The sequence below is a fragment of the Callospermophilus lateralis genome, chromosome 3, assembly GCF_048772815.1.
Source record: "Callospermophilus lateralis isolate mCalLat2 chromosome 3, mCalLat2.hap1, whole genome shotgun sequence".
Lineage (NCBI taxonomy): Eukaryota > Metazoa > Chordata > Mammalia > Rodentia > Sciuridae > Callospermophilus > Callospermophilus lateralis.
The window spans coordinates 150,933,540-150,951,344 of NC_135307.1; the positions used below are offsets into that span (position 1 = coordinate 150,933,540).

The following is a 17,805-nucleotide window of genomic DNA, read 5'->3' on the forward strand; positions in this document are numbered from 1 at the left end:
TCGTCTATTGAAGGGCATCTAGGTTGGTTCCACAGTCTTGCTATTGTGAATTGTGCTGCTATGAACATGGATGTAGCAGTGTCCCTATAGTATGCTCTTTTTAGGTCTTTAGGGAATAGACCGAGTAGTGGAATAGCTGGATCAAATGGTGGTTCCATTCCGAGCTTTCCAAGAAATCTCCATACTGCTTTCCAAATTGGCCGCACCAATTTGCAGTCCCACCAGCAATGTACAAGAGTACCCTTTTCTCCACATCCTCGCCAGCACTTGTTGCTGTTTGACTTCCTAATGGCTGCCAATCTTACTGGAGTGAGATGGTATCTTAGGGTGGTTTTGATTTGCATTTCTCTGACTGCTAGAGATGGTGAGCATTTTTTCATATACTTGTTGATTGATTGTATGTCCTCCTCTGAGAAATTTCTGTTCAGGTCCTTGGCCCATTTGTTGATTGGGTTATTCGTTATCTCATTGTCTAATTTTTTTAGTTCTTTGTATATTCTGGATATTAGGGCTCTGTCTGAAGTGTGAGGAGTAAAGATTTGTTCCCAGGACGTAGGCTCCCTATTCACCTCTCTTATTGTTTCTTTTGCTGAGAAAAAACTTTTTAGTTTTAGTAAGTCCCATTTGTTGATTCTAGTTATTAACTGTTGTGCTATGGGTGTCCTATTGAGGAATTTGGAGCCCGACCCCACAGTATGTAGATCATAGTTCTCGAATCACTGGCCAGAGCAATTAGACAGACGAAAGAAATTAAAGGCATAAAAATAGGAAAAGAAGAACTCAAATTATCACTATTTGCAGATGACATGATTCTATACCTAGCAGACCCAAAAGGGTCTACAAAGAAACTATTAGAGCTAATAAATGAATTCAGCAAAGTGGCAGGCTATAAGATCAACACGCATAAATCAAAGGCATTCCTGTATATCAGCAACAAATCCTCTGAAATGGAAATGAGGACAACCACCCCATTCACAATATCCTCAAAGAAAATAAAATACTTGGGAATCAACCTAACAAAAGAGGTGAAAGACTTATACAATGAAAACTACAGAACCCTAAAGAGAGAAATAGAAGAAGATCTTAGAAGATGGAAAAATATACCCTGTTCATGGATAGGTAGAAGTAACATCATCAAAATGGCGATATTACCAAAAGTTCTCTATAGGTTTAATGCAATGCCAATCAAAATCCCAACGGCATTTCTTGTAGAAATAGAGAAAGCAATCATGAAATTCATATGGAAAAATAAAAGACCCAGAATAGCAAAAACAATTCTAAGCAGGAAATGTGAATCAGGCGGCATAGCTATACCAGACTTCAAACTATACTACAGAGCAATAGTAACAAAAACAGCATGGTACTGGTACCAAAACAGGCAGGTGGACCAATGGTACAGAATAGAGGACACAGAAACCAATCCACAAAACTACAACTATCTTATATTTGATAAAGGGGCTAAAAGCATGAAATGGAAGAAGGATAGCATCTTCAACAAATGGTGTTGGGAAAACTGGAAATCCATATGCAACAAAATGAAACTGAATCCCTTTCTCTCGCCATGCACAAAAGTTAACTCAAAGTGGATCAAGGAACTTGATATCAAATCAGAGACATGGCGTCTGATAGAAGAAAAAGTTGGCTTTGATGTCTTTTTAAATGAAAGGGATGGGTTCCCCTCTATCCCTTTCATTTTCTTAAACTTTGTTGTAGCACTTGGCCATTTGTTCCTGGTGTCCCTCTGTTCTCTGTGTTTCTTACAGATGGGCAGTTGGATCCCAAGACAGGATTAGGCTCTGGTTGGACACTCAGCCAGAATGAAGGAAATACAAATATATCTCCTCGAGCTCTTAGAAGCTAATGATACTCAATGAAGTTTTGGGTCTTTTTGCCTTTTGTGTTTTGCAGCTTTTAAGGGATTTTAAAAATTGCAGCATAAAGTAATACAGAAAGGTGCCTGTGTGTGTGTGTGTGTGTGTGTGTGTGTGTGTGTGTGCTGGGGATTCTTCATCCTCAGTATGCACTCTACCACTGAGGTATGCCCTCAGTCCAGGTGCCTGTATTTTAAACAGACAACTAGGTAGTAAAGTTTTGCCTCTGAGTGTACACCTATTTCAAGAAAAGCATCATTGTCAGCTCTCCCAGACAGTTCCCACAGGCTCACATCTACTGTTTCTTATACCTGTAGTTTTGTATTTCCCCTTCTGTGCACTATATGAAGCCTCCATAATGCATTCTCTCATCCTGCCACTGGTGGCCATGGTGACTGCATCTCAGTTACAGACCAAAGCACACGTTGTGTGGGCATATGGTGGGGTGGAAGGACAAGCTCCTAATGGTCCCCCTTTTGTTTTCACAGTTTGTGTTTGATTACCAGCCAGGCGATGTCTTTGGCTGTGTGGCTGACATTGGCTGGATCACAGGACACAGCTACGTGGTGTATGGACCCCTCTGCAATGGAGCCACCAGTGTCCTTTTTGAGAGCACTCCTGTTTACCCTGATGCTGGTAGGAACTGAACATCCTCTTTGGGTCCTGGCACTGGTGGTAGGGAAGGGAAAAGGCCTGCATTAAGGCATAGGCTGAGCTCTGGAAAGGGGTGGTTCTTGTGATTGACAAGACACTAAAGTGGACACTGGAGAAGCTTGGCCTTGAGCACTGCTGAGTGGACTGGCACCTATCAGAGTGTCTTCAGGAAGATTAGATTCTCAATATGAAGGAGTCTGATTATGAGCCAGAAGCTACTTCATCTCAAAACTACCCACTGCAGTGTTCCTGTCTGTCTAACTTAAGCTGCTTGCCTTGGGCCAGTACCTTAGCACTGGCCCTCTTACCTCTGTGGCCACCTCACCTGACCAGATCCATCCTTTCCTTGAAGCCCAGGCCAGCTGCCCTCCTATCCTGTCCTTCCTAGCCCTTCTGCTAGATCCTTTAAGGCCATGTGTGGCCTGGAGCCATCTTTGTTAAACTGAGATCACTTTGAGAACATGGTCACATCTTGTTGCCTGTGGTATCTTCTCTCACATAACATACTGTTCCCAAATAATTTGTTTTAATGTAATAGAACTATAGCAACTCTGCCTGTGGACTCTTGCCCCGAGCATTCTACAGTGCATGGACTTCTTTCTTACCTCCCCTGGCTCCTCTTAGCTGACAAATGGGGCTGGATACAACCAAGGAAGTGGGTGTAGGGGCAATGCTAGGGATGGAGAGTCATAGCCCATGTGGTCTCACTTGCATCATTTCAGGGAATGGTGTAAGTTTGGTTTCCGTGGGAGGAGGGGTCAGGTGTGTGCATGCTAGGCATACTGGGTACATGGCTTTGTGCACACACAGCAGAGATTGTGCTACTAGGGGTAAGACCACTAACTCCTTTAGGGGTCCTTTAATTTGTGACTATGTCAAAGTTTGATGTCATTTTTGAAATTCATAGTGATATCCTGCCGCAGCCCGGCTGGCTGGACAAAATAACCGGGGGGTGACGAACAACTTGTGTACATTGATACAGCAGGAGCAAGAGCCGTTTATTGTAGCCTGGCTGGCTGGACAAAATAACTGGGGCGGGGGTGACGAACAACTTGTGTACATTGATACAGCAGGAGTAGGAGCCGTTTATTGTAGGACAGGAGCGGTATATATACATATATAATTAACATAAACTAGATACAGCAGTCAACCAATAAGGAATCTCCACACTTAATGGCTTGATGGCGTTACTTCACAAACCACTCCCCCTGGCATTTTGCCAGGCGCCATCCTGACTTGTTTACAGACTCTAACAATATCCCTTTGAGCTAATTCCTATACACGTTGTGGATGCAGTCATCCAAAACCAGGTGCAAACATGCTGCCTTGGATTTGGGGTGTCCTGGGAGGAGGCTGCCTTTTGGACCCCTTTCTGTCAGGGACAGATATCGATCCCTTTTTTTGTGACCACATGTAGATGTCTGTGCATACCCAGCACTTAGTAAAACTGGAGTTGTCTTCAGATGGGTTTAAAATGGATGATGTTTGATAGATTCTCCTATTGACTGTGGGTTTGGGCTCTTTTGTAGGTCGGTATTGGGAGACAGTGCAGAGGTTAAAGATCAATCAGTTCTATGGCGCCCCAACAGCCGTCCGGCTATTGCTGAAACATGGCGACACATGGGTGAAGAAGTATGACCGCTCCTCCCTGCGGACACTGGGGTCAGGTGAGGGGCCTACCATGTGGCAGGAGAAGGTCTGCATGAGTGGGCTGTCAGAATCTGGATGGACTTAGCGGTAACATGGGCTGTTCTTCCAGGAGACATTGGACTGGGGGAGGGGTGCTTCTGAGCAGGAGGCAGCCAACAGGAGAGTATTTCACTATTTTAGCAACAGTGGGTCTAAACTGGTAAGCATAGGCTGAATACCAGCCCTTTGCGGGTATTTTATCAGGGCAGACACTTAAGGCAGAAGCACTTCTTTTTTCCTTCCCATTGAGGTATAAGACATAGTAAAATGTACAAATGTCAAGGGCTTAACTTGAGGAATGTTTACTTACAGACTTAAATTGATGACCAACACCCCAGTCAAGCTCTAGAAATAGAAGAATATAGAATAGAATACAGAAAGGCTCTGTATAGTATCCCCTATCCATGACTGCTTTTGGCCTTTCTTATAGTGGGTTAATTTTTGTGGGGTTTTTTGTTTTGTTTTGATTTTTGGCTTTTGTACTGGGGATTGAACCCAGGGGAGCTTTACCACTGAGCTATATTCCTAGCCCTTTTTATTTTTATTTTGAGATTGGGGCTCACCAAATTGCTGAGACTGGCCTTGAACTTGCGACCCTTCTACCTTAGTCTCCCCAGTCGCTGGGTTTATAGGTGTGGGTCAGTGTTCCTGGTTAATTTGTGTGTTTTGGATTTTGTATAAATAGGCAAAGAGCATGCTGTGTGAGTCATAGAGGTTTGTTTATTTTCACAGCTCTTTGGTATCCCATTGGACGGATATACCATAATTTATTATCCATTCTACTCTTGAGTCAGTTTATAGTTTCTGTTATGAACAGAAATGCTATGACTATATGTGTCCACTTTTGGTGGGTATTTACACTTTTTTTGGGGTGGGGTGGGGTGGGGTACTCGTGATTGAACTCAGTGGCACTTGACCACTGAGCCACATCCCCAACCCATTTTTGTATTTTATTTAGAGACAGGGTCTCACTCAGTTGCTTAGCACCTCACTTTTGCTGAAGCTGGCTTTGAACTTGTGATCCTCTTGCCTCAGCCTCTCAAGCATATGCTACCAACCCAGCTCTACACTCATTTTTGTGGAGAGTGTCAAGAGTCAAATTTTGGGGTGATAGGGTAGATGTATATTTATTATTTTTATTTTTTGGTACTTAGCATGGATCCCAGGCCTTCATGTATTCTAGACAAGCACTCTACTAAGCTACATCCCCAGCTCTATATTTAGCTTTAAAAGATTTGGCTCAATGATTGTCTAAAGTAGTTGTATTAGGCATGTTTAGTCTTAAATATTAATAAATATGTCTCAATTCCCTCTCAAAAAAATTCTGTACCAAACTGTATTCCTACAGTGTATGTGATACTTGTGTCTCCCACATTCTTGGTGACGTTTTGCTTTTTGACCTCCTAATAGTGAAAACACCTTGGTATCCTTTATATTTCTCTGATGACCACAAACATGATAACTTACAGCTTTTCAGGTCTCCCCAGATGTTCTTTAGAAAAATTACAAAGCTGTTTCCCCCTTGACAATCTCTTCCTTTTAGTTTCAGGTTTATTTGAGATCTGTTAATTTCTTTTTTCTTTCATGTGTGGTTTCAGTGGGAGAACCTATCAACCATGAGGCTTGGGAGTGGCTCTACACGGTGGTGGGGGACAGCAGATGTACGCTGGTGGACACATGGTGGCAGACAGGTGAGAATATTCCCGAGGAGATGGAGACCTGGTCTGGGGGTGCTGGTCTCAGTGTAAGCCTTGATTCTGGAGGGTCTAGTGGGTGAGGCTGAGACCAAGGTTTGAGCTGTCAGAAGCAAGTGTGATGAGTACCATGTGCCTGAGTCTCTTCGACACATGGCTGCTGTTTTACAGCTGTTAAGATTGTGTGTAATGACTTCTGAGCCTCAGTTTCGTCACTTGTAAAGTGAGTACTCCCTCACAGGCTCTGGGTGAGGATGAAGTGAGACGACACAACTCAGGTATGTGGCCCAGGCCTGGCATGTAGTAAGTGCTCAGTATTCACTTCTCTCTTTAGGGGTCCCTTCCTGCCTTACCTTGCCTCACTTTCCTTTCCTTCTCCTTCTCCCTTCTTCTTTCCTATTTCCTTCCCTCCCTCCTTCCAGCCCTCCTTCCCTCCTTTCCTTCCTTCCTCTCTTTCTCCCCTTCTCTTTCTTCCCTCCCTCCCCTTCCACCCTTTCTTCTTTCCTTGTTGCTAGAAATCCAACCCAGGGTCTCTCACATGCTAGGCAAGCACTCAACCACTGAGCTACATTCCCAGCCCCAAGGGGCCCTTTTCTGAACACTGGTACATCTGATGGGGACAGGGCACTGTGTTACAAGAGACCATAAGTTTAAATTCCAGTGGGAGAAGGAAGTGTTTCTGTGGGCATTTTGTTTTGATCTGTCCCCGCCTCTCTGGGATGTCTGACGTACTGGGATGTTTGGGCAAGAGGTCACTGCTGATAAAATAACGCAACTCTCCAAGGTCTCCATCTTCAAGTAGCCAGTAAGTGAGATGTTCTGAATAGCACAGTTCTTATTCATTCAGAAAGTCACAGATGGAGATTCTTTTACAGCTCAGTCTCAGGATGCATTTCCACGCAGATAGAGACGAGTGGGAGAGATGACACGAGGACAGGCTTTGTGGGCCTCTCTTATTTGCTGGGTCAAATGGGCACTGACCCAGAGCAGTTTTTTTCCTCCATCTTACTATGTAAGTGAGTGGACTCTGCCCTTTCCTGTTTCACACAGGGTCTGACACAGAAGGGTCCATGAGCGGAGGGAGGCCTCTGCCCCAGCTGCAGAATGTGGAGTTTCTAGGACTGAGCCCTGCATTAGGGTTCTGCTTGTGTCCCTGTGGAGGGACCCAAACCCAAGCCTAGATTGCCCCAGTCAGGTGCGGTGGTACATACCTGTAATTCCAGCAGCTTGGGAGGCTGAGGCAGGAGGATCATGAGTTCAAAGCCAGTCTCAGCAACAGCGGGGCACTAAGCAACTCAGTGAGACCCTGTCTCTAAATAAAATACAAAAAAGGGCTGGGGATGTGGCTCAGTGGTTGAGTGCCCTGAGTTCAATCCCTGGTACAAAAAAAAAAAAGTTTTTGTGCCCCAGAAAGCATGGTCCCATCCACCTCCCACTTTGGCAGAGCACAGAGGAAGTGTCACATGTCCTTTGAGGATATAGTCTGGACAAACTTGTCACTGACTCCCAAGCTAATCTGGCCTTTCTTCTCATTATCCTTGCAGAAACAGGAGGCATCTGCATTGCACCTCGGCCTTCAGAAGAAGGGGCAGAAATCCTCCCTGGCATGGCCATGAGGCCCTTTTTTGGCATCATCCCTGCTCTCCTGGATGAGAAGGTGTGTGAGTGTCCTGTGGAGGTTGTTCCTCTGCCCACGCACCTAACTGCAATCACCAGGCATCCTCCTGCTGTCCCTGTCTATTCTACTCTCCTTTCCCTCATTGTGTGCACCCAGGGTCTGGCCTCTAAAGCAGAGACCACAGTCCCCACGCAGCCCTTATTGCAGTCCCCTCTCAGAGAGACATTTGATGGCATCACAGCATAGAGCGAGCCCAGGGCTTTCCTTAGGTGCCTCTGGAGGAAAGTTTGAGGCAGTTCTACTTGGACCCTGGCTTGTCATTTTTCTGCCTCAGGCCAAGCTGATTTTCAGTTCCTTGCTTATCAGTCTACCCATTCTCTCACACACGTCTCCCTGGGTCTGCAGGGAAATGTCATAAAGGGCAACGATGTCTCTGGGGCCCTGTGCATCTCCCAGGCCTGGCCAGGAATGGCTCGGACTATCTATGGCGACCACCAGAGATTCATAGATTCCTACTTCAAGGCATATCCAGGTGAGTGTGCTGAAGAAGGGACTCTCCTGCCTATCCCATAGATTCATGGAATCATATTTCCGTGGATTACTGAAACGCTTTAAGTTAATAGCAGTTGAGTGCATTGCAATGCAGTGGTTAAGAAGAGGGCCTCTGGGGGCATGAATTTAAATCCAGCCTCCTTTTTCTTTACCTACCTTTTCTTATCTCTACCATGCAAGTCAGTCCTACCTCAGGGGCCTGTGTGGGGGCTTGGTGGACATGGGTGTGAAGCCATAAGCATAGCACCTGGCCCATAGTGGGCATCCTGTTACTATTAGGATAGATGAATGAAGTTTTCCATTTTGGAAAACTGTCTGGGAGTTTTCTTACAGTTTACTTTTTTTAAAAAAAATTGTCCTAATTATTATATATGACAGTAGAATGCACTTTGACACATCATACATAAATGGAGTATAAGTTCTCATTCTTCTGGTTGTACACGATGTAGAATTACACTGGTCATGTAGTCATATATGCCCATAGGGTATTAATGTCAGACTCATTCTATTCCCCCTCCCCTCCCTTCACTCCCCTCTGCCTAATTCAAAATTACTCTATTCTTCCCAACAACCCCCCCTCCCCTGAACACTGTGGATTAGCATCTATATATCAGAGAAAACATTCAGCCTTTGGATTTTTGGGATTGGCCTTATTTTGCTTAGTATGATAGTCTCCAGCTCCATTCATTTACCTGCAAATGTCATCATTTCATTATTCTTTAAATCTGAGTAATATTTCATTGTGTATGTATACCACATTTTCTTTATCCATTCATCTGTTGAAGGACACCTAGGTTGGTTCCATAGTTTAGCTATTGTGAGTTGAGCTGCTATAAGCATTGATGTGGCTGCCTCACTATAGTATGCTGATTTTAGATCCTTGGGGTGTAAACTGAGGAATGGTATAGCTGGGTCAAATGGTGGTTCTATTCCAAGTTTTCTGAGGAATCTCCATACTGCTTTCCATAATGGTTACACCAATTTGCAGTCCCACCAGCAACATATGAGTATACCTTTCCCCCCACATCCTTGCCAAAATTTATTGTTGCTTGTTTTCTTGATAATTGCCATTATAACTGGAGTAAGATGAAATCTTCGAGTAGTTTTGATTTGCATTTCTCTAATTGCTAGAGTTGTTGAACATTTTTTCATATATTTGTTGACCAATCATATTTCTTCTTCTGTAAAGTATCTATTCATTTCCTTAGCCCATTTATTTATTGGGTTACTTGTTTTGGGGGGTTAAGTTTTTTGAGTTCTTTATATATCCTGTAGATTAATGTTCTATTTGAGGTGCAGTTTACTTTTATTTTTTTCTTGGTTTGCTTTTGTGTTATTGGGTCAGAAGTGTATATGAACACCATCCTCCCTATCTTTTTGAAACCAGTAATTTTCTCAATAAATCTTAAGCTTAGGGAGCTGAGACTCATCATTTGGGGGAAGCTTCTTGAAGGCAATACTTGTCTGTGTTCTGCTTCCTGGACTTATGCAGTCTTCACAGGATCAATGTTCTGTTGTTTAGTGCCACCTGCCCCTTCACTAGAACACAGCCAAGTGGTATTACTTAGAGGTGTCTACATTAGGAGCTGACAGGAAGGCCAGGAGGTCAGGAATTCAGCCAAGCACTGGACTTCAGTGCTTGGTCTGTAGAGTGAGGTTGGAACATGGGTCCCTCTGTTTCTCATGGAAGCTGGAAGTTCTGTGGGTTCTGTTCTCAAGTTCTTGGTGCTGTTCCCCCTGCTGTGGTGCAGGCTATTACTTCACAGGAGATGGGGCTCACAGAACTGAGGGTGGCTATTACCAGATCACAGGGCGCATGGATGACGTCATCAACATCAGTGGCCATCGCTTGGGGACCGCGGAGATCGAGGATGCGATGGTGAGCTTGGCCTGGACCTTCTCCTTTGCCCCTGCATCTCTGTGATGCCTCTCTTGACCTTTGAGTTGGGGTGGGAATGTGCAACCTGAGTTACCTTCAGCACCCTGGGGTCACCCTTTTCTTCTCTGTCACGCACAGGCTGACCACCCTGCAGTGCCGGAAACTGCTGTCATTGGCTACCCCCATGACATCAAAGGGGAAGGTAAGTGGCTGCAGGATACACTTCTCTTTGATTCCTGATCTCATGCCCATCACAGGAACTCTAATAAAAGGAGTAGACCTGCTCCTTTCCCCTCCCACCCCTCTGCCCTATCTAGAGTTTGTCTATTCCTTCCAAGCTCCCTCTCCCTACGCCACTATGGGGTTAGAAATGATGGTGGAATGTGATGGACATTATTTTCCAGAGAATATGGATGAAGGCTCAAATGGTGTGAATAGACTTTGTATACAACCAGAAATATGAAAATTTGTTCTATATATGTCATAAGAATTCTACATTCCGCAGTCATATATAAATAAAAAAATAATTTAAAAAAGGAGTAGCCCTGGAGGGCAGGACTTTTTTTTTTTTTTTTTTTTTTAATGAGTGAAGCTGTTGTTTTTCTTCTCAAGTGGAGATTTTGGGTGAGGAATCTGGACATTGTGCGTGTTAGGCTAGGGTGAATTCTGAAATACCCAGGCTTCACTGACCTTTAAGGATACTCTTTCACAAGAAGCTGTGGCCTGTTTGGCCCTTGGCTGGTCTTGAGAAATTTCCTCCTGGCACTGTTCAAGCCCTGTTACAGAGAGTTCATAAGAAAATGTCCGGCCATATTAGTCCTCCCCTGTTCACCTGCTTGGTCACCATGTTCGTGTCAGCTCTGCCTTTGCCATGTCTGTATGTCACAGTGCAGGAGCAGTGTGCTGGGACTCTGGAGAAACCTGACCCGTGGTTCCCATTGCATGTTGACAAGCAGGGGGAGGTAAAATGAGTGATCAGAATGGTATTCTGTACTGAGGACACACTTTGTTCCAAAGCCTGATGATTCCTAAGTGGCTGTGTCTGGGGAAGGGCAGGAGTGCTGGAGTATTGTAAAGCCAGGTCAACAGTGGCCACACTGACCTGGTATAGTGTGACCCAGGCATATGCTGATCCTATTCCAGGACACTGCTGGATAGGCAGACCTCTTTTGCCCTACTCAGTAGCCTGGGATTGAGTGTTTACCTTACTTCTTTTAGGGACATTCTGTGTCACAACTTGTCCCAAATATCACATGCCTCCCTGCCACATTTGTGTTCCACTGTTCCACTATTTACTCAAATACTTTATTTTATTTTTATTTGCTTTGGTGTTGGGCTCTGAACCTAGGGCCTCATGTATGCTAAGCATATGCTCTACCACTGAGCTACAACTCAGTCCTTCAAGTACTTACCTCAAATTGACCCATTGTAGAATTTAAAATTTATTTAAATGCTCTAAAAACAGCATTTTCAGTTGCCATGAAACAGATGTGCTGATGAGGCTGCTATGGCATTGTTAATAGGAGACCAGAATTGTTAATGGGAGAGCTGTGAGTGGCAGTGCCCAGCAGAGGTGTGGTCTGGACATAATTTGGGTGGGAAGAGAGTGAAGATAGGAAAGTTCTTCACGTATGACTTGGGTAACTTCTAAAGGGACCTCACACTGGCAGGAGTCTAGACCCAACCTCTGGAGATCCTCCGAACTGGTACATTTCTGGAGTCTGGAAGCTGTGGGAGCTGAGTGTGTCTGAGTCCCATGGCTGAGCAGTGCTTCCTGCTCAGGGTCTGGGGCCCTGAGAGGACAAAGGTATTGCTGAGGGGCTGGTGATCCCAGGTACCATCAGCCCCTAGAAAAACCCCAGAAAATAAGTGCAAAGTCAGGGAAGGTTCATTGGAAAGCAAACTTGGAACAAAAGGTAGGGGTATGTGATAGTAACTACCTTTCACAGGGCAGCTTAAGGTCTGGAGATCATGTTGGGGTTGTCCTCTCCTGGGGTGGCATAGCCCAGGATGCAGGTGTCTCTGAGGCTCTTTCAGAGGAGAGAGTCTTGGCTGCAGGGCACCCGACTCAGTGCTCTCAGGGCTCTTGGGCTCTTTCCATACCCATCAATAGCTCTAAGCATTTTTGCTCATCCTAAGCAAGTCTTTATTATCTGGCCTTTCTATACCTGCCAGGCTGTTGGGAGAAAATGTACATTTCATGGGTGTAATGATATGCATTTTCTTGGTTTCTAACAAATTTAAACATCTCTTTATCTGTAATCTATGAGTAACCCATTAAGTTATTGGTTAGCCCCAAAGCTGATTGTCAATGCTGTTATGTATCCATCAACACACCCTCTATTTTGCACTTGGTCTGAGTGAGGGGAGCCCCAGTTTAATTAAGTTTAGTTTAAGTAACACTAGTTTAATTAAGACTCAGACTCTTTGAGCCTCTGACCAGGGTCTCATGCCTCTGACCTCTGATATCCTGGGTCTTATCCATTTCCTTCTAACTCTTAACTGTTTCTTCCTTCCATGTGGTTTCCTCCCTCCATCTCTATAAGAACTCAATAGTCCAGGCCCACTTCCAATCCCATATCAACTAATAGGATGACAAAAATGGGGTTCTTTCCAGTAAAGATCTCACAACCTCGTGGATGGGGGTAGTAGGACTGACAACAAACTTTACACAGCAAGTACCACAAGTAGTTTTATGGGCAGAGTCAGGAAAAGTATCACAGAGTACAAAGGGGCTGAACTGGGTCTTGAGGGATGAATAGGAGTTTGCCAGGTGATTTGCATAGGCAAAAGCTGTACTTTGCCTGCAGATTGTAGTTTGTTTGGGAAATAATTATTTACTGATGGATTTAACAAGCATTTATTAAGCATCTGTTGTGTTCAGTGCATGGTATCAGGGCTGGGGACACAGCAGGGATAAAATAGACAAAGTGTTAACCTTTAGGGAGCCAAAGGGGAGAGAACAAAATAAACATGGTCAATGAGGAAACTACATAGTGTATTAGGTGAGATATGTGCTAGCAGAAGAATGAATTAAGATGAGGGGAATTAGTGCAGGAATTAACAGGCAAATGAACCATAAAGAGAGCTATACACATGTATATAGAAACTTAATGCATGAGAGAAAGGATGTTACAGTCAGTGGGAAGGGACAGGGTATCACAAATGGAGTGGGGAATAACTATTCATGTGGAGAACAATAGGATTAGATCCTTGTGTGATAGTGGAATCCATTGTACATCCTTTCTGTAACTTGCTAGGATATTGAGAAGCAAAACCTAGTATTGGCACTAAGATATGGGTTGGCCAGGGCTGCCCAGCAGAGTGTTTTGTCATGATGGAACTGTTCCATATCTATATCTGCTCTGTCCAGCAGAGCAGCCCCTGTCACATGTGGTATCTATTAGCACTCAAAATGTGGCTCATGCATTTGAGGAATGCGTTTATAATTTAATTTAATGTAAAATAAACAGCCTCTGTGGAAGTGGCTGCTATATTATATTGGCCCATGAGTCTGGAGCCCACCAACTTTGTGTCCCTCAGCCCATATCACGGGTTCTCGCACAGCTGAGCCAACAGTAGCTAATTCACACGACAGTATATGTCGTGCCAAACTCTCAACCACATGACTGCCCTTCCAGGGTGCTGTGATCAAGTAATCACTGCCACTTTGCCATGCAACGGTCATACATCTTTAGGGTTGCAAGGAAACCAGCTGCCATAGTGTCACCAACGTAGGGCTTAAAGATCTTTTGGATTTATGGTAGTTTATACAAAACATTTTGCTTTGTGAGGTATCTTGTAGGGTCCAACACCCTCGAACCTTTGCTTTCCTTCCAGCTGCATTTGCTTTCATTGTGTTGAAAGATGATGTGGGTGACGCAGACATGGTGGTGAGTGAACTCAAGTCTACGGTGGCCACCAAGATTGCCAAATACGCCGTGCCTGATCAGATTCTGGTGAGTGGATGGCACTGCTCATTTTAAGCCTACTTCCTCAAATGATCAAATAGTGATGCTTTTGTGAGTGTATTTCTTCTTTACAGTTAAAACTGACATTAGTAGTATTTTCCCTGGATGATAGATGAGAATGACAAGAGACAATGAGGATCTGTAGCATCCAAAGCTTATGGCACTTATCTGTTTAGGAGAGTTCTGGGCAAGATTCGATGTTCTTGTACTTTGGCATTTGGAGGCTGGTTACAGGTGCAGTACTAGGTAGTAAAGAATACTAGAAATATTATTTTATTTTCTGCAAAAAATAAAATAATATTTCTAGTATCTGGGTATCTGTGTTAGCTTTCCTTTTCTGTGACAAAATACCTGAGATAATCAACTTAGAAGGATGAAAGGTTTATTTTGGTTCACAGTTTCAGAGATTTCCGTCCATGGTTGGTTGGGCCTGTAGTGGCATAGTATATCATGGGCAGGGAGCACATGGTCGGGCCAAGCTGCTCATGTCATGGCAACTGGGAAGCAGAGAAGGGGGGGGCCAGGGTTCTGAAATCTCCTTCTAGGTCACACTACCAGTGACCTGAGTTCCTTCTACTAGGTCCCACCTCTTAAAGGTTCTACCCTCTTCCAATAGCACCATAGGCTTGGGGCTAAGTCTTCAACACTTGGCCTTCAGGGGATGTTTATGATACAGACCATAACAATATTGAATTTAGGGCCTTGTGCAAACTAGGCAAGTGTTCTACCACTGAGCCACACCCCAGCCAAATAAGGGATATTAGATAGAGACACATGTGGAAAATACCAGAATTTTCTAGCCTTGTGTAGTTTTTCTGAACACATCTCCAGGTGCCAGTGAGAGAGATCACTCATCTGAAAGATCTAGGGGGCAGAACTAGGCCACCTTTTCATCCCTTTAGCTTTTCTCATTCCTTTCTTCATTAACTTTTTCCCTACTATGATTCCTGAGTTGCTGATTGTCCTCTGGAGCAGAAGGGGCCTAGCTTCATTTGGTATTATTCACAATACTGGCCTAGTGACTAGAGTTTTTAGGTGAAGTGAAATGTTTCCAAAGGCAGAATTGCTAAAGTTGTTAAAGATGTCACATTTATGAAGCCCTGGCTTCACTCCCCAGCACCAAAGGGAGGTGGGGGAGATCCCAAACACTGCTCTTAATGTATTGCCATTTGCATTGATGGACATAGCTGTTTGAAAATGCTAAATGTTAAATTTTCAGACTGCAAGACAAAATTTTTCTGTTAAATGGTTCTCACCTCTTGTGTAAAACAGACCAACTAAGTCTCTGTCTGGGGATGGAGATAAGGTACCTGTGCTTGGATCTGCTGCTACCTGGGGAGCCTCACATGGTATAGCTGTTAGGACAGAGGTGATACTCAGCTGACCTGGACTGGTGTGGCCTTCAGCAAAGCCCCCCATGGTTGATGCTGTCCTGTGGGTCAATTCCGCCTTAGATCCAGGTTGTAGGAAGAGAAAGCCAGAGACTAAGGACCCCATCCTTCTTTGATGTGGGCCCATATATCAGTGAGCCACTGCGAGTCCCCAGTGAGGAGTATCATCCCCCAAGCAGAGTCCTTATCTCAGTATAGCCAGATATGCCCAATTCTGATGCTTCTGCTGTCCTTACCAGGTGGTAAAGCGTCTTCCTAAAACTCGATCTGGGAAAGTCATGCGGCGGCTCCTGAGGAAGATCGTCACTAGTGGAGCCCAGGACTTGGGGGACACCACCACTCTGGAGGACCCTAGTGTCATCACTGAAATTCTGAGCACCTTCCAGAAATACAAAGACAAGCAGGCTGCTGCCAAGTGAGAAGGCACACTTCTACCTGGACACTCGGACTATGATCGGCACCTCGGCTCTACACGTTCTCCTCAAATGTCACCCTGAGGTGGCTAACTCCTGTCCTAGTACATAGCCCACATGTACCGCCCAGAGTGTGAAGTGGGTCTGAAGACTCTTTCTTTCTTCTGGGAGAACCCCAGAGTTATATAACCTGTGAAGAGGTACTGTCAGATGGGGGTAGCACTTGTTACACTTACCCTGGCTTTGGTTTCCAAGAATTAAAATCATTGTCATCCACATCTGTGTCCCTTTGAGACAGTACAGGGAGGCGAGAAGCCCAGTAGAGGAGCCAGCTCCCTGGACTTAAGAGCTGGAAGCAATCATTGTTTTCTGCTGATGTTCTTAGATACAAAAGGCAGAGATTTTATTTTTTATACTTTTATATTTGGGGAGAATAATGTGCAAACACTCAAGAGTACTGTGACGATTTCCTTATATACACTCATTGTAACAGTTATGAAAATCTCCCTTTTTGCCTACACTGGTGAGAAACATGGGGACAATCAGAGGATGCTCTTTTTGTTTTTTAGTGTGTTTGGAAATCTGATTCACATATTTGCATAGCTATCCTAAGAACTTGCCAGCTTGTAATTTGATGTCCATTTCCTGGTGTCTATTTCTCCAGTGCTTGGTTTGTGTTATAAATAGAATTAACTCCTAAGCAATAGGGTGAACATGCTCACCTTTATTTCTGAAGCTACTCCTGTGGGCATTTTTCTCCAAGATATGATCTGGAAAGGTTTTCTTCCCCCCAGATGCCTCTTGGTAGGAGGTGAACATGCTCCAAATATGTACAGCCATTCAGAGAAGCCAGTGAAAACTCAGGTGACTTGTTATAGCACTAGTGCTGCCTGACTCTTTCTGCCCTTCTTTCTGTGGCTGCAGCAATAACTACTGTGGTCCAATGATGAGACTTGGAGCTTCTAATCAAGTCTCTCTCTTTTGCAATGTGCCTTAAATCCTCCAAACATTAGCAAAATGATGTAAATCATGAGGCCACTGAGTGCTTATTTCATGGACAGTGTACAAAACATGTGTGGGTCTGCTCACAGGTGCAGGTCATCAGGGAGCAGGGCCCTCAAGGGCAGGGAAAGGCTGTCCTATCTGCCCTACAGTGCCTTGTAGCTGTGTAGGTGTTCAGGGATTGCTGGGGTACTGAACACCTTCTATGGACCCTTACTATGCTGGCCTCTTAGTGATCAGGCGAGTATACTGTGATCCCAGGATGTGGCAGTGGCCATAGCACACACACTTTGAATAATGGTGCTTCTTTTACCATTAGCAACAAAGAGCCACGCACTGGACTTGGTGAGCCATAGTTATGACACTGTTTATGAAATGGCTTATGTTTCTACGTTGCTGATATAAACTCTCAGGATGATCTGCAGAGGTGTTCAAATAAAGCTTTATTTTGTCCATTCTCTCATTATGGTGATGTTTTTGGTTAAGGCTAGTCTTTGTTGCTGAATGTACCCCTAGGCCCCTATTCACTCAAAAGATAACACTTAAAAATATATCTAGGCTGGGTTATAGCTCAGTGGTAGAATGCTTGCCTAGCATATGTGAAGCTCTGAGTTTGATCCCCAGGAGTGCAAAAACAAACAAACAATCTGTTTTCTCATAGGGAGTAAATATACACTAACAGCTTACCTATCTTTGTTATTTGACAAATTTACTTGGCTTTGAATTACTGTGCTTTCCAACACACTAGCTGTTTGTGGCTATTTAGTTATAAATTAAATGAAATCTAATAAAAATATAGTCCCTCAGTTATTGTACCCTCATTTCAAATGTTTAGTAGCTGCAACATGTCCACTGGACAACAGGGAGACAAACATTCCCATCACCACACAAAGGTCTAGTGTGTGGTGCTGGTGTGGAGGGTAATAGAAGTGAGGAAGGAAGCAATATCCTGGGTAGCCAGAAGGCGAACATGAGCAGGATAGCCCACATCTAGGGTAGCCCCGCTCTAGGTGTGGCAGGGGAGGATTTCTGCATCCTGCCCCAAATGTAGGAGCAGGATGTTTATCAGAA

The 17,805-nt window shown here is 44.3% G+C and overlaps 1 protein-coding gene across 1 annotated transcript in view; it reads left to right on the forward strand.

The window, feature by feature from the left end:
* Positions 1-17,192, forward strand: part of Acss1 (acyl-CoA synthetase short chain family member 1) — a 62,806-nt gene extending 45,614 nt beyond the window's left edge. Inside the window, exons 6-14 of the mRNA XM_076851443.2 lie at positions 2,360-2,507; positions 4,055-4,192; positions 5,813-5,905; positions 7,453-7,565; positions 7,932-8,058; positions 9,830-9,957; positions 10,096-10,159; positions 13,798-13,916; positions 15,559-17,192. Coding sequence (XP_076707558.2) covers positions 2,360-2,507; positions 4,055-4,192; positions 5,813-5,905; positions 7,453-7,565; positions 7,932-8,058; positions 9,830-9,957; positions 10,096-10,159; positions 13,798-13,916; positions 15,559-15,738 — 1,110 coding nt within the window. The 3' untranslated portion in view covers positions 15,739-17,192. The remainder of the gene's footprint in view (positions 1-2,359; positions 2,508-4,054; positions 4,193-5,812; positions 5,906-7,452; positions 7,566-7,931; positions 8,059-9,829; positions 9,958-10,095; positions 10,160-13,797; positions 13,917-15,558) is intronic.
* The last annotated feature ends 613 nt before the right edge of the window (positions 17,193-17,805 follow it).